Source organism: Macaca thibetana, chromosome 7 (genome assembly GCF_024542745.1).
Source record: "Macaca thibetana thibetana isolate TM-01 chromosome 7, ASM2454274v1, whole genome shotgun sequence".
Taxonomy (NCBI): Eukaryota; Metazoa; Chordata; class Mammalia; order Primates; family Cercopithecidae; genus Macaca; species Macaca thibetana.
Genome location: NC_065584.1, coordinates 30,378,540 through 30,391,940, shown reverse-complemented (window position 1 = coordinate 30,391,940; position 13,401 = coordinate 30,378,540). Strand labels below are relative to the sequence as shown.

At 53.8% G+C, this 13,401-nt stretch overlaps 1 protein-coding gene across 5 annotated transcripts in view; it reads left to right on the top strand.

The window, feature by feature from the left end:
- Nucleotides 1-12,055, top strand: part of TMEM63C (transmembrane protein 63C) — a 143,933-nt gene extending 131,878 nt beyond the window's left edge. For all 5 annotated transcript variants that reach the window (XM_050798701.1, XM_050798702.1, XM_050798697.1 and 2 more), the window contains 6 exons: nt 276-438; nt 696-801; nt 1,221-1,388; nt 4,052-4,161; nt 5,552-5,623; nt 9,099-12,055. In XM_050798701.1, the coding sequence (XP_050654658.1) occupies nt 276-438; nt 696-801; nt 1,221-1,388; nt 4,052-4,161; nt 5,552-5,623; nt 9,099-9,299 (820 nt within the window). In that variant the 3' untranslated portion in view covers nt 9,300-12,055. The remainder of the gene's footprint in view (nt 1-275; nt 439-695; nt 802-1,220; nt 1,389-4,051; nt 4,162-5,551; nt 5,624-9,098) is intronic.
- The last annotated feature ends 1,346 nt before the right edge of the window (nt 12,056-13,401 follow it).

Below are 13,401 nucleotides of genomic sequence, written 5' to 3'. Positions count from 1 at the left end.
AGTCAATGCAATCCCCTAACACACCCATGCTTTATGTGGTCCCTGCCCCTCCCTGCTCAGAGGACTGCTTGTTAACTTAATTGGGTTGGGGGAATATATATTATAGGAGAGAGGCAGAGAAAAAGAAAGAGAGCAAATGTTATTCTCCTTGTCTGTATCTGTATCTCCATCCTGACTCCCATTTCCTCTGCTGCTCTCCTCTCTCTCTTCCCTTTTAACATCTCTCCCTCTCCCCATGGCTTCTGTTGCTGCCTTCCCTCTCCCTCACTGCCCAGGTGTGTGTTCCTGCCAGACAACGGCGCCTTCTTTGTCAACTACGTGATCACGGCAGCTTTACTTGGCACAGGCATGGAGCTGCTGCGTCTGGGGTCACTCTTCTGCTACAGCACCCGCCTCTTCTTCTCTAGATCAGAGCCAGAGAGAGTCAACATCAGAAAGGTACAGGCTGGCCCTTTGCTGAGCACAGCCCTCAATTTCCTTTGGGAGGGTGTCAGGGATAGAGCCTGCTAAAAGCACCAAGGGGGCTGAGGTGGGAGGGACGGTGTGAATGGGTGGCGGTGGGGCACCTTGGTCTACAGGGTTGGAAAGGAGGCTGCCTCCAGGCCTGAGCTGCCAGCAGGCTGATGAGGAGCCACAGAAGTAGTGAAGCCAAGGGGACTGGGCCACCTCAGAGTGACGCCTGCCTTCTGCCCCAGAACCAGGCCATAGACTTCCAGTTTGGGCGCGAGTACGCGTGGATGATGAACGTGTTCAGCGTGGTGATGGCGTACAGCATCACTTGCCCCATCATTGTGCCTTTTGGTGAGTTATCTCCAAGGCATGCCCAAGGGCTGCACACCCGCAGATGGGGAGGAGGAATTGAGCCCCACAACATCAGTCCACCTCCTGAAGCATGAGGAGACCTGTTGGGGGGAGGTGTCAGGACCAGGGCCAAGCCGGGGGTACGGAGGAGCTGAGGTTGGATGGCTGCCGATGAGGGATGTTTGTTGAATGAATGCATGAGTGAATGACTCCTCACCTAGCTGAAAGAATCAGTTCTGGGGGCTCAAGGGAAGCTGCTGGCCCCGGAGGTCAGCACCACAGAGCTCCCCCAATCCATCCTGGGCTGTTCTGACTCTGACAGCCCTGGATCTGGCTTCTCAGGCCTATGGAGACACTGGAGCTGCAAAGGTCCAAACTCGAAGGGGCCACTGAATAAGTTTCCACCTTTGGCCCCCCAGGGCTGCTCTACCTGTGCATGAAGCACTTGACGGATCGCTATAACATGTACTACTCCTTCGCACCCACCAAACTGAATGAGCAGATCCACATGGCTGCCGTCTCCCAGGCCATCTTTGCGCCACTCTTGGGTCTGTTCTGGATGCTGTTCTTCTCTCTCCTGCGGTTAGGTAGGTACCGAGCCTGCCTGGAGACCCCACCTCCGCCTGCGCCACTGCTCTGCGAGTCCCTTAACACTGACCCTGTTCAGGAGAAAAGCAAGATACTGCTCGCCAGACCTGGCCACACCCAGTGACTTCTCTGGGCCTAAAGGGCCTGCATTAGAGTCTCAGCAGAGCTTCAAGGCTAAGAGGAGGCCCTGGGCCAACACGGTCCCCATGTGTGGATTTGGGTTTCCAGAGCTCAGGGCAGGAAACCTCATATTCCTTCGTTCTAAGTCCAGACGGGCAGGAAATAGAATATCAGCTATTGGGTGGCTCAGTTCAGTTCCCATGACATTTCCTCTGGGATCCCATAAGATGCCTGGTTTTTTGTTTTGTTTTTTAATTTAATTAATTAATTAATTAATTAATTAATTTACTTATTTATTTTCTTTTTTGAGATGGAGCCTCGCTCTGTTGCCCAGGCTGGAGTGCAGTGGCCGGATCTCAGCTCACTGCAAGCTCCGCCTCCCAGGTTCACGTCATTCTCCTGCCTCAGCCTCCCGAGTAGCTGGGACTACAGGCACCCGCCACCTTGCCCGGCTAGTTTTTTTTAATTTTTAGTAGAGACGGGGTTTCACTGTGTTAGCCAGGATAGTCTCGATCTCCTGACCTCGTGATCCACCCGCCTCGGCCTCCCAAAGTGCTGGGATTACAGGCTTGAGGTACCGCGTCCGGCCTTAATTTTTTTTTTTGAATCAGAATCTTGCTCTGTTGTCTAGGCTGAAGTGCAGTGGCGCGATCATGGCTCACTACAGCTTTGACCTCCTGGGCTCAAGCAATTCTGCCACTTCCCCAGTAGCTGGGACTACAGGCGTGAGCCATCATGACTGGCTAATTTTAATTTTGTAGAGATGAGGTCTCACTATGTTGCCCAGTCTGGTCTCGAATTCCTGGGCTCAAGCGATCTACCCGCCTAGGCCTCCCAAAGTGCTGGGATTGTAAGTGTGAGCCACCGGCGCCCAGTGGTAGATGCCTGACTTTATGAGTTGCCAAAAACCTGGAAGAGGAACCCGAGCCTGCAGTAGGGGCTAGCTTTTTCCTCACTCTTTAGCTATACACAGCTACTGTTCCTGCCCAGGGGAGCTCAGAGACACCCTCCCAGAAGCAGTCCCTGCAGGCCACAGATTAGAAATCCCTCAGCTTTCTCCCGTCAGAGGCACCTGTGCCCCCCAGCAACCCCCAGCCCCACTGCCCTTCCCTCAGACACTTGACCTTAACCTTCTCAGTGGTGGGAGAAGGGAAACGCGGTGTTTTGTTCCTTTTTTTTTTTTTTTTTTTTTTTTTTTTTAGAGACAGAGTCTTGCTCTGTCGCCCAGGCTGTAGTACAGTGGCCTGATCTCGATCTACTGTAACCTCCACCTCCTGGGTTCAAGCTATTCTCCTGCCTCAGCCTCCTGAGTAGCTGGGACTACAGGCGCCCGCCACCACGCCCCACTAATTTTTTGTATTTTAGTAGAGACAGGGTTTCACCATGTTGCCCAGGCTGGTCTCAAACTCCTGAGCTCAGGCAATCCGAGGTGGTGTTTTCCTTTCTTTCCCTGTCATGGTGGCATCTGTACGGTCGACTCTCAGTCATTTATGTGGTTTACCCATTTGCCGTCACCCCCAGTTGCTTATCCGGCTAACCTTTCCCTGCCACCTCAAAGACTTCATTTTTTTCCATAATGTTTTTTTCTAAGAATAAAGGACTGCATGTTTATTATCAAAAACAGAAAAAATACAAAGACCAACATGCAAATGACCCATCATCTCACCCAGAACCTGATGTCTCTTGTTCCCAGCCCCCACTTTCAGGCATGCGCTTTGGGCGCGGGATGGTAGAGAGGGAGCTGTTGGTCTATTGTTACTTTACAAAACTGCGATCGTCCATATTGTAACATTCAGTCCTGTACCCTGAGGTTTTGTACTGAACATGATGTTCTGAGCAATTCCCTAGGTTGTTAAAAGACTGAACACGTAGGTGCCTTTCAGTGGTTGCATGAAAGTCGACCAGTTTTAGTCAGTTCTCCACGATTGGATATTGAGGTTTGCCACTTTTTGCTACTATAAAAACACTGCAGTAAGCATCATTAAGCAGTGATTTTTGGCTGTAACGCATAATTTAAAAAATATTTACCTAGTTAGAAAACTGCTGCCGTAAAAAAGGAACCAAATATTCCCAAATGCAATGTAGATGACTTTTACCTTCTAGATTCCCTCTCTGTGCCATCAGCACAGATAACTGAGCATGCTCACTTCAAAAGGGCTTGCAGGGAAAGGTGTAGGTCAGAGATGGTGTTGGGGGCACTGGCAGAAATGGTCACTCCAAGGTACTTCCCAGGGACCGTGGTGTTGGAGGTGACCAGCAGATCAGGAAGGACACATTTTTATGGGCACTGAAGTGGGTACTGAAGTCAATTAAAACATTTTTTCATGGACTCCTTAGATGCCAAATTCTAAACTGCTCAAATCAAACAGAACAAAGGGATGATGTTATTGTGTCAGACTCCTTGATGCCAGTTGTTATCAGAGGAGGACTGGCAAGGTCAAAGCCCTTGCAGTGGTGCTGTGACAGTCCCTGGGCATCTGCCAGTTGGGGTGGCATTTCAGCTGGCAGACTTCTGCCCATGGCCTTTTCTTCTCCTTGGCAGGTTCTCTCCATGCCATCACCATGTTTTCCCTGTCCACCCTCCTCATTGCCATGTTAATTGCCTTTGCTGGCATTTTTCTGGGGAAGCTTCGGATGGTTGCCGACTACGAGGTGAGTTGCCAGCCTGCCCCTCCTCCACTGGTTCTCCTGGTCCCTTGGGGGACACAGCTGTAGGATACCCTCCATGCCTGGGCTCCCATAGCACCACAGGACGAAAGGGTCTCGCCTTTCTCTCTGACCGTAGAGCGTGGAGCCCAGTGTGCATGCGTGCATGCCTTGCACTAGCTTAGGCTCTGGCCCCCATCCAGAAGACAGCTATCCTCTCCTTTTCTGCCCTCTGACACCTCCAAACTGCAAGCTGCTGGCCCCTCCTTCCTGTGATGTGGGTCCAGTGCAGTCACTGAGCTGTGAGCCTCCAAGGACTGGAAGTCAAGAGACAGGATGGAGCAAAGGAGGTTGGCGGGGGAGTTGATGATGATTCAAAAAAGGGGGGATTGTCATTTTCTCTCCTTTAAGACCCCAGGCTATTGAACTTGAGGCGGCCATGTTTGGAGGTGGCCCCTGCCCCACATGATTCCTTTGGTTGTTGGCAGTGGGTCCAGCCTAATCATTAGGAGAAGGGAGCCAATCCATGCCCTTTTAGAGCCATGCCAACAACTGTGTGTTCTAGCTCAGCATTTCCCAGAATGGATATCTATCCTGGGGCACTGGAATGATTTCCAGTGGATCACAACATAATTTTTCATTTTTCATGGTTACGTATTTAACATTAACTTTCTGCTTATGGCAACTGAAATACAGTTTTCTGTTTATAAAAGTGAATCATTCCCTTTTTAAATGAATGTATATAAAGAAAAGAAAGCTGATTTTAAGGACTGACACCCTGCCGAGCCTGAGGAGGGACTCGGAGAAGGATCTCTTTGCTGCTGGTGTCTCTGTGTCCAGGGCTCTGGGCACAGGCGCCCACTGTCCTCTCTGCCCAGCCTTCCTTTTCCACGCCTGGCTGGAGCACCACACTAGTGAAGGGTCTTGTGAATGACCCCGCTGGCTCTGTCTTTCTAATACAGCAGCATTATGTGATTGGGTTGGCCAGGTGTCCATGCTAGAGAAGGAGGATGGCCAGGAACCTAGGCTGTGTTGGTGTAGGACACTTTCCAAATTAGAGGGGAAGCCCCAGGAGGAAAGACGACAGTGCTGAAGTCAAGACTTCTCTTGGAGTCAAAGCAGGCTTGTCTTTGAACTTCAATTCCAGCTCTGCTTACTTCCTCCCATAATAGCCCTTGGGAATAGAACATTCCAGAAGGGACTCCCTTGCATTCCAGCCCTCTCTCTGTCCCCCTGGGCCTCAGTCTTGCCAGACTGAAGGTCTGGAAAGACAGAAGATGAGTTGAGTTCCAAGGTGGCGAGAAGCCCAGGTGTGGGGTTGAGGCTCCTCTGGGTGTGGGGGGAGGGGCAAAGAGCAGGCCTCCATCCTGTAACCCACCACCTCTCCCTGCTGCAGCCCGAGGAGGAGGAGATCCAGACGGTGTTTGACATGGAGCCAAGCAGCACCTCCTCCACGCCCACCTCCCTCGTGAGTCCTGAGTCCCAGGGACAGGTCGGGAGGGCGGTGCTTGCAGGGGTGGTCTACTCCAGTGGCATCGTGGGGGATGCCAGCATTTGCTGCCCACTCTGGGTACGGGGGAGGAGATAGGGGACCCCTGGGCTCCCTCCTCTAATGGAGCAGGACTTGGTCCAGGTCCAAATGCTGCCGTGGCCCTGGATGAAGAGTGAGAAAAAGAGAAGAGCCACCATGTACTCGTCATTGTCTAGAAGGCAACCAGAGAGGAAGTACTTGGTCAGGGAGGCCAAGACCACAGCGACCTCAGTCATGTAGACACAGGGGGGCCTGCTGAGGATTGGCCTCAGGACCAAAGGCTGCCCCTGAGGCACAGGGGCAGGCAAAGCGACACAGACAGAGCTTCAGGGAACTATTAGAAGTCTGCACTGCTGGTAAGGCAGGGACGCCGAATGAGCGAGCCTGTCTGCATGCAGAGAGGCTGGCTCAGAGTGCAGGGCCCGCAGGCTGGGTGCTGGCTCTCACACGGTGGCTCAGCCTGGAGGGGAATGGGCATGAGCACCCACCCACATCTCTGCCACAAATTCAGCTGCAGAGCCACCAATGAACGCACTGAGGTGGATACTGGGGTCAGCCCGTGCCCCAAGGCCAGGGCTCCTGGGAGGAGCTCTGAAGAAGGGTGCCAGACTGGCACTTGGCGAAAGCATCCCAGAGGAGGCAGCATCGAATCTGACCCCAGGAATGGGCATACGGGGTGCCAGGTGAAATAGGGTGTGGGGCAAGAGTTTTCAAGGAAGAGGAGCAGCCTGTGCAAAGGCCTGGAAGACAGACCAGAGCTTGGGGGACTCGACAGTTTTCGGCACAGTGGGAACACGGCGTGGGCGGCAGGGCCCTATGGGAGACAAGGCTTTCTTTAGTTGTGGGCAGAGCTGGGTGTGAGTGCACAGTGACACAAGCACAGACAAAACACCAGCAAATGGACAGAAGTCACTGGGGTGCCAGATTTGCCTCGCTTTGAAAAACCCCGTATACAGGCACAGATTATCTCTGAGCGGGGACAGGAGAGGGTGCTTCGGTCATGAAGAGACAAGGATTTCAAAGCAAGAAAGTCTCTCTTTTCTTGGGACCCTTCTGAAAGGACCCCTCTTGGAATATTGTTAGCAATCAGTTTTTGAAATCTTCTCATGAGCCTGGTGCTTTGCTGTTTTCGCTCTTAATCTTTTGATAAACCCACACAGTAGGGGTTTTCATCCCAAAATGGAGGCTCAGAAGTTCCATCAATATAGACTCCAGGGCACCAAGCAAGGAAGTGTCAGGACGAAGTTCGAACCAGGTCCATCTGACTCTAAAGCTTATGCTTTTAAAAAACACGACTAGGATTTATTTTTTAAATCCTGCCTTATTACAACAGGGCTATGTGAACATTGCACATCATTATAGGGGGAAAGGATAAGCAGAAATAAGAAAATAAAAAGTCCATATTCCCACCACCCAGAGATGACCACTGGTAGTGTATATTCTTCCAGATATTTATATACTATGTATCTCTTCCAGATAATTATGTATGATTTACATAGTTTTGCTAAAATGAAATAGTACTGCACATACTGTTTTATAACCTTTTTTTGTTGAGGGGGGACAGTCTTGCTGTGTTGCTCAGGCTGGAGTGAAGTGGCACCATCTTGGCTCACTGCAACCTCCGTCTCCCAGGTTAATGCGATTCTCCTGTCTCAGCCTCCCAAGTCGCTGGGATTACAGGCATACACCACCACACCTAGCTAATTTTGTATTTTTAGTAGAGACGGGGTTTTACCATGTTGGCCAGGCTGGTCTCGAACTCCTGACCTCAGCTGATCCACCTGCCTCGGCCTCCCAGAATGCTGGGATTACAGGCGTGAGCCACCGCGCCTGGCTTATAACCTGCATTTTTAGTTAACAATCCCTTTCCATATATATCAATTTTTGATCTCTTTGAGCACCCAGCCCATATTCAAATTTCCCTAATTGTGCCAGAAGTATCTTTTAGAACTTGTCCAACCCAATATCAAATCTAGCATGATCAGGTTTTCATGTCCCTTTTATTTTAGCATAGTGCCTTTTAAATGAGTGGAGAGACCAAGCCAGCAGTCCTGCAGAATATTCCACCTGGATTTTTCTGGCTGTTCATGATGTCTTAGGACAGGTTCCCTGATCTCCTGTATTCCCTGAACACTGGAATTTAGATCTGATGGCTTGATAGATTCCAGTTCAACATGGGGCTAGAACACATTGCAGGTAGTGTTGCAATGTATACTCAAGATGTAACATCCTGTTAATTCCCATTCATTAATGATGCTATCATGACCCTCTAATTAGGGAAATGACAGAAGGATTTTTCCATGGTTCAGTTGACATTTTCCCCTTTATGACCAAAAGGTCATCTAGATGGTTTACCTGGGTGCCATGCAAATGTCTAGATTCTTCTGTAGGAAAACCATTCCTTCGACCAGGGCTGTTTGGTTTCACTGAAATAAACTCCTACGGGGAAGGTTTCATTCCATTCCCTAATTACCTGTTTTCAAAGTAAAGAGATGGTTTAAGAGCCACTTCAGAGGATGACAATTGCTCTTTTTCCTAGTATGTCCTGTGATTTTCTAGTCTGCTGCTGTCCCAGGCATGGGGATCATTCCTGGGTGTGACAGGTCATATGACCAAAGTCTCTGCTAGCAGTTCCACATCTTTTTCTTCTTTTTTTCTTTTTTTCTTTTTTTTTTTTTTTTTTTTTTTTGAGACAGAGTCTTGCTCTGTCGCCCAGGTTGGAGTACAGTGGCGCGGTCTTGGCTCACTGCAACCTCTGCCTCCCAGGTTCACGCCATTCTCCTGCCTCAGCCTCCCGAGTAGCTGGGACTACAGGTGCCGCCATCACGCCTGGTTAATTTTTTGTATTTTTAGTAGAGACGGGGTTTCACTGTGTTAGCCAGGATGGTCTTGATCTCCTGACCTCATGATCCACCCACCTCGGCCTCCCAAAGTGCTGGGATTACAGGCGTGAGCCACCGAGCCCGGCTGCAGTTCCACATCTTGAGGACAGGCCAACCAGTGACAGACCCCAGGGGTGTTCTGAATGTGCCGCTGAAGCTGTATTAGAAAGTACACTAGCTCAGGAAAGGGGGTCTCTCCGACCCCAGCTGAGGGGAGCCTCATGTCACCTTCCCTGGATGCGGCTTGACTTGGAACCAAGAGTGAATGGAACATGTTCTAAAGGAGCAGTGGACTAGGAGTGGGGAGTCCTGCCACTAAACCAGCCCTGGGAGCACCTGGATGCTCATTAAATGATCAAGAAAAATTAGGTAGGTGGGGCAGACAGGACCCAGGCTGCTGGGGAAGAAGGCAGGCTCCAAGGTTTGGAGGAGACAGAGGCGATGGGGGTGGGGCATGAGGGGAGAGGGTGTGCCCAGGGCCTTGCTCCAGACGTGACCTTGCTCCTGTCCCCTGTCTCTATCCCAAGCAGCTATATGTGGCCACCGTGCTGCAAGAACCGGAGTTGAACCTGACCCCCGCCTCCTCCCCAGCCAGGCACACCTATGGCACCATGAACAACCAGCCGGAAGAGGGAGAAGAAGAGAGTGGTCTGAGGGGCTTTGCAAGGGAGCTAGACTCGGCCCAGTTCCAGGAAGGGCTGGAACTGGAGGGCCAGAACCAGTACCACTGACTGGGACCTGAGGCCTCCACTGGCGACTTGTTGAGGAGCCAGGGGAGGGCCTGGCAAGGGGAGGCAGGAGGGTGGCCTGGACCTCCTCACTACCTCCTGCAGACTTTGAGAAGCCCCCAGTGGAGACATCTGCCACCCCAGCCATGGGCCATACGGGCGCCCTGACCTGCTGCCCAGCTGGAACTGGGGGTAATCGGCAGTGCTGAGGGAACCTGGGAAGGGATGGATGATACAGGGAAGCCCATGTCTTGAAAGAGGTGGCTGGAGCGCCAGCACAGAGACTGAACGCTGGGGTCCCTTCCTGGGACCAAGATGGAGAAGGTGTTCCTAAGGGAGGAGGCAGAAAGAGGCTGCCGAAGGCTCTCTGGGGTCATCACCACTCTGCATCAGCTGCCCTTCCAAGGAGCTTCTGCTGCTGCTCCTTCTCCCAGCCCCGGCCCATTCCTCCCCTGCAGTCTGAGGAGGCAAAGGTACGTGCACGGGGCACATTGACAGGACACAGAGGACCACCTCATCACGGGGTTCCCTGCATGGGGATCTGTAAACAGAAAGTTTCTGCACCCACCCGAGGAAGAACCAACTGAAAGCGCAGACCTGAGAAGAGGTAACTCAGCCCCTTCCTGCTCCTCTGCCCTCATCAGATGTCCCCAGGAGCAGCAGGGCAGAGGCCCTTCTCCTTTCTATTCTTACAAGGGTAGCTAGAGCGCGACCACTCAGGGCTCATCAAATGAGACTTGTGTGCATTTTTCAGAAGGAAACCTTGGTTAGTCCTTGCTGGGTAACACAAAGTGGGGTGAGACAGAGGCCGAATTCATGGAAGGGGGCTTTCTCCCTAAAACTCTGGGTGGTGGGAAACCAGCTATACCTCCCCAAGCCCCAGGGTCTAAAGAGAAGACCCCCCAAAGCCAAAGATGTGGCCACTTAAAAGAGTCTCCTGCCTCCTACCCAACTGAGTGCCTGGGCCCCCAGCTTGGTCAAGATGGGCAGTACATTAGGGTAAGAACCCCATGCTTCAAACTGAAGGACTGACCTTCACCTGAGTCCCAAGTAGGACCCTTCCTCCCTTCTCGGGACTGCCCCTGCACCCTGCCTTGAAGACCACCCAAGCGACCTCCAGTGTGGGCCTGGTCCAGACACTGCAGATGCTTCAATCATGATGTCGCCCCAGGCCTGCCAGGGGTGGGGTGGAGGGGAGGGTCACGTGCTCCAGGGAGAAGCCCTTTCTGGAGAAGCAAGGCTGCCCTCCCAGGGCTGCCACCACCTGAGACCTGGGGGAGCTGAATTCCAAACGGTGATGGCGACATTCAGCACCTTTGCCATAGCTGGGGGGAACCGGCCTCTGCCTCTGGGATGGGCTCTCATTGGGACCACCATGTAGCCCAGCCAGGGAGGACATGAGAAGGACCAGTGGGGGCCTCAGTGAACCAGAACAAGCCAAGCTGAATGGGGTCTGTGTGCTCTCCAGGGCCCTCTTCAGCCCCCTCCTCCAAAGGTCTGGGTCCCTGCACCAACCTACTGAAGGTGGGCTCATCTCACCTGAGCACCTGCACCAGGCCCCAGTCACAGGGCTGCCCTGAACTCAGATCACCTAGGCCTTGTCCCTGCCCCACCTTTGCCCCATCCCAGCCCCAGACGCTCCAAGCTTCACCGCAGGTGAGAAATTGTGCTCGATGGGCAGAAACTGCTGCACCCCCAGAGTGTGGCCCACATTTTGGCATGGGGCTGTCTTTCCAGAGAGCTTGGGTTGGCTGGAGAGAGGCTGTCTTTCCCATTCCTTGTCCAGCTAGGAATAAGGGGGAAATGATCCTAGCCCAGCCCCTACACACCCAGGTCCCACAGGCCCCTCCCCACTGGCATTTCACCAACCAACAAGGGGAAAGGACACTGTTACAGCACAGCAGTCAGGCCCAGCAGGAGCTTGGCACATGGTGGGGAGGTGGCCAGCTCAGACCCTGCCCGACCTCATCATGTGTATTTGGTATATGGGGCGTGGGACATGCCAGAAGCTGGCCTGGGGTCTCTCCTTCACTGGACACAGCTTGCTGGAGCCTGCCCCCAGCCCCTGAAGCCCCTGCCAGACTGTGGAAGCCACATATGGGAAAGGTGCTGGCAGACAATGTGGCGGGATGGCTGGGGGCTTCTCCCTCTGAACCTGGGTCCAGTGTAGCCTGGCTCTGAGAGAAGGTGGTGAGCATGTGGAGAAGGAGAAGGTTCCATAGTCCACTCTTAGGGGAACCAGCAAAGCCTCATGGCAGTTGGCTCCATCTGGACCTCCCATGGTCACTGCAGGGCGGTGGAGCGGGGCATCCTTTAGCCTCCCCACCACCACATCCAGGACCTCTCAGGCACCTCCTGCCTCAGCCCACACCTGCCTCGTCCATTGCCCCCCTCCCTCCACCTACTGCCATCCCACTCCTCCGCCAGCCACTTCCCAGCCGCCCCACCCCACTCCGTCCTCCAAATCACCCCCCAACTTAATCCTTTCTGGAAGGAGCTGCCGCCCGGGAACCGGTATTGCCTAGAGCCTCCAGGAGGGGCCCTCCTCAGGCCTCCAGTGGCCCCATGCCCGCCTGCCTGACCCTCCACTGCCCCGGAAGCAAAGTGCCTATCAGCAGCGTTGCGTCATCTGGGGCCCCCAGTGGGGTGGGGGGGTGTGGGCTAACCTTGGCCACCACCACTAAAGGAATGTGCCAGAATGCTGAACCTTCTTGTTAATGCTATGACCGTGCCTTGAATAAACAAGTCCTCCCAGCCTCTCCCGGCCCCTGCCTCTGCCTCTGCATCTGGGCCAGCCTGGCCTTGCTCCGCTGTGCAGTGGGGAGAACTTTCTGGTCCTTGAGCTACCCAGGAAGCCAGCAGAGTAGCCCCGAGAGGCGGTAGAAGTCCCTGGTGAGTGCTGAGCCCCATGAGTGGGCCCATGGGCTAGGCTAGCGGCCAGACTTCAAAACACACAGATTTCAGCTCAGGCCCCAGGAAGAGCGGCAGACAGGGCTCAGGTCTGCAAGAGGATGAGGGTGGGGGACTTCGGGGATAGGGGAGGCAGAGGAGAGGTTGGGTGGGGGAGAGGTTGGCACGAGGGAAGTGTGCGGCGCAGCCAGGTGGGATAAGAAACACCCGTTAGCAAAGGCTGTTAACAGCTGTGGCAAGGAGACAACAGTTCCCTGCCCTGGGAGACACATCTCAGGGTCAGGAGACCCGTTCTGTCCCTCCCTCCAGCAGCTGCATCACCCAGGCTGGCCACCTCATCCAGACAGTAGGGCTGGGAGGACATGAGGCGGACTGTTCTGCTTCATGACTGAGCAGAGCAGATTTGGGGGCAGAGGATGGGAATCTTGTGTGGGTGTTGGGTAGGGGGAGACTTCCTCCCATAGTGCTTCCTATGGGGACAGAGGATGACAGTCTCGGGGTGGCTGCCTAAGGACTGTTTCTCGCATCTCCCTTGCTGGGTACTCTCCGCAAGCTTCCACAGTCCATCAGTGGCCATTGACTCAAAGTCCACCATGGTGTGGGCCTGGGCATGGGATCAAGACCTGTCCACTTGTCCCCTCTCCCCCTCAAAACAATTATTTTCCAAGTCAAGTCAGCCCTTGAAATCCACAAGGGCTGCTTCTCAGGAGAGAAGCCATGAAGACTCCCTGACTGGACGGGAGGGGCTGCGCCCTGCTGCGGCCTCTCATGGTCCCCTCCCAGGGGCCGGCAGCTCCAGGGTCCCCAGATGGCAGGCCTGGGACACTCTGTGGTTCAGCAGACCTGTCAGGGGCCTTTCTCAGGCAGAGACTGAGAAAGAGACAGAAAAAGAAGCTGAAGAGGGAGGGCGGTTGCCCAGGGATGGAACGTCCTCCAGGGAGGTTAGCATTGGTCGATCCTCTCTCCACTCAGCAGGCAAGGAGGGACTGGAGGCCTGCAGGTGGATTTACTTGGGCTGGGGACGGGACTGGGGCAAGGCAAGAGGGAGCCCCAGGAGGTGGCGCCACTGGGCTGTGCCCAAGATAGGACTGGAGCACGTGACCGAGCGCTGTGCAGGGAGGAAGCAGCGGGGCCTGAGAGTGCCCCGTGCCTCTGCCCAGAAACCAAGCCTGGGGCCGCATGGGGCCCTGCCAGG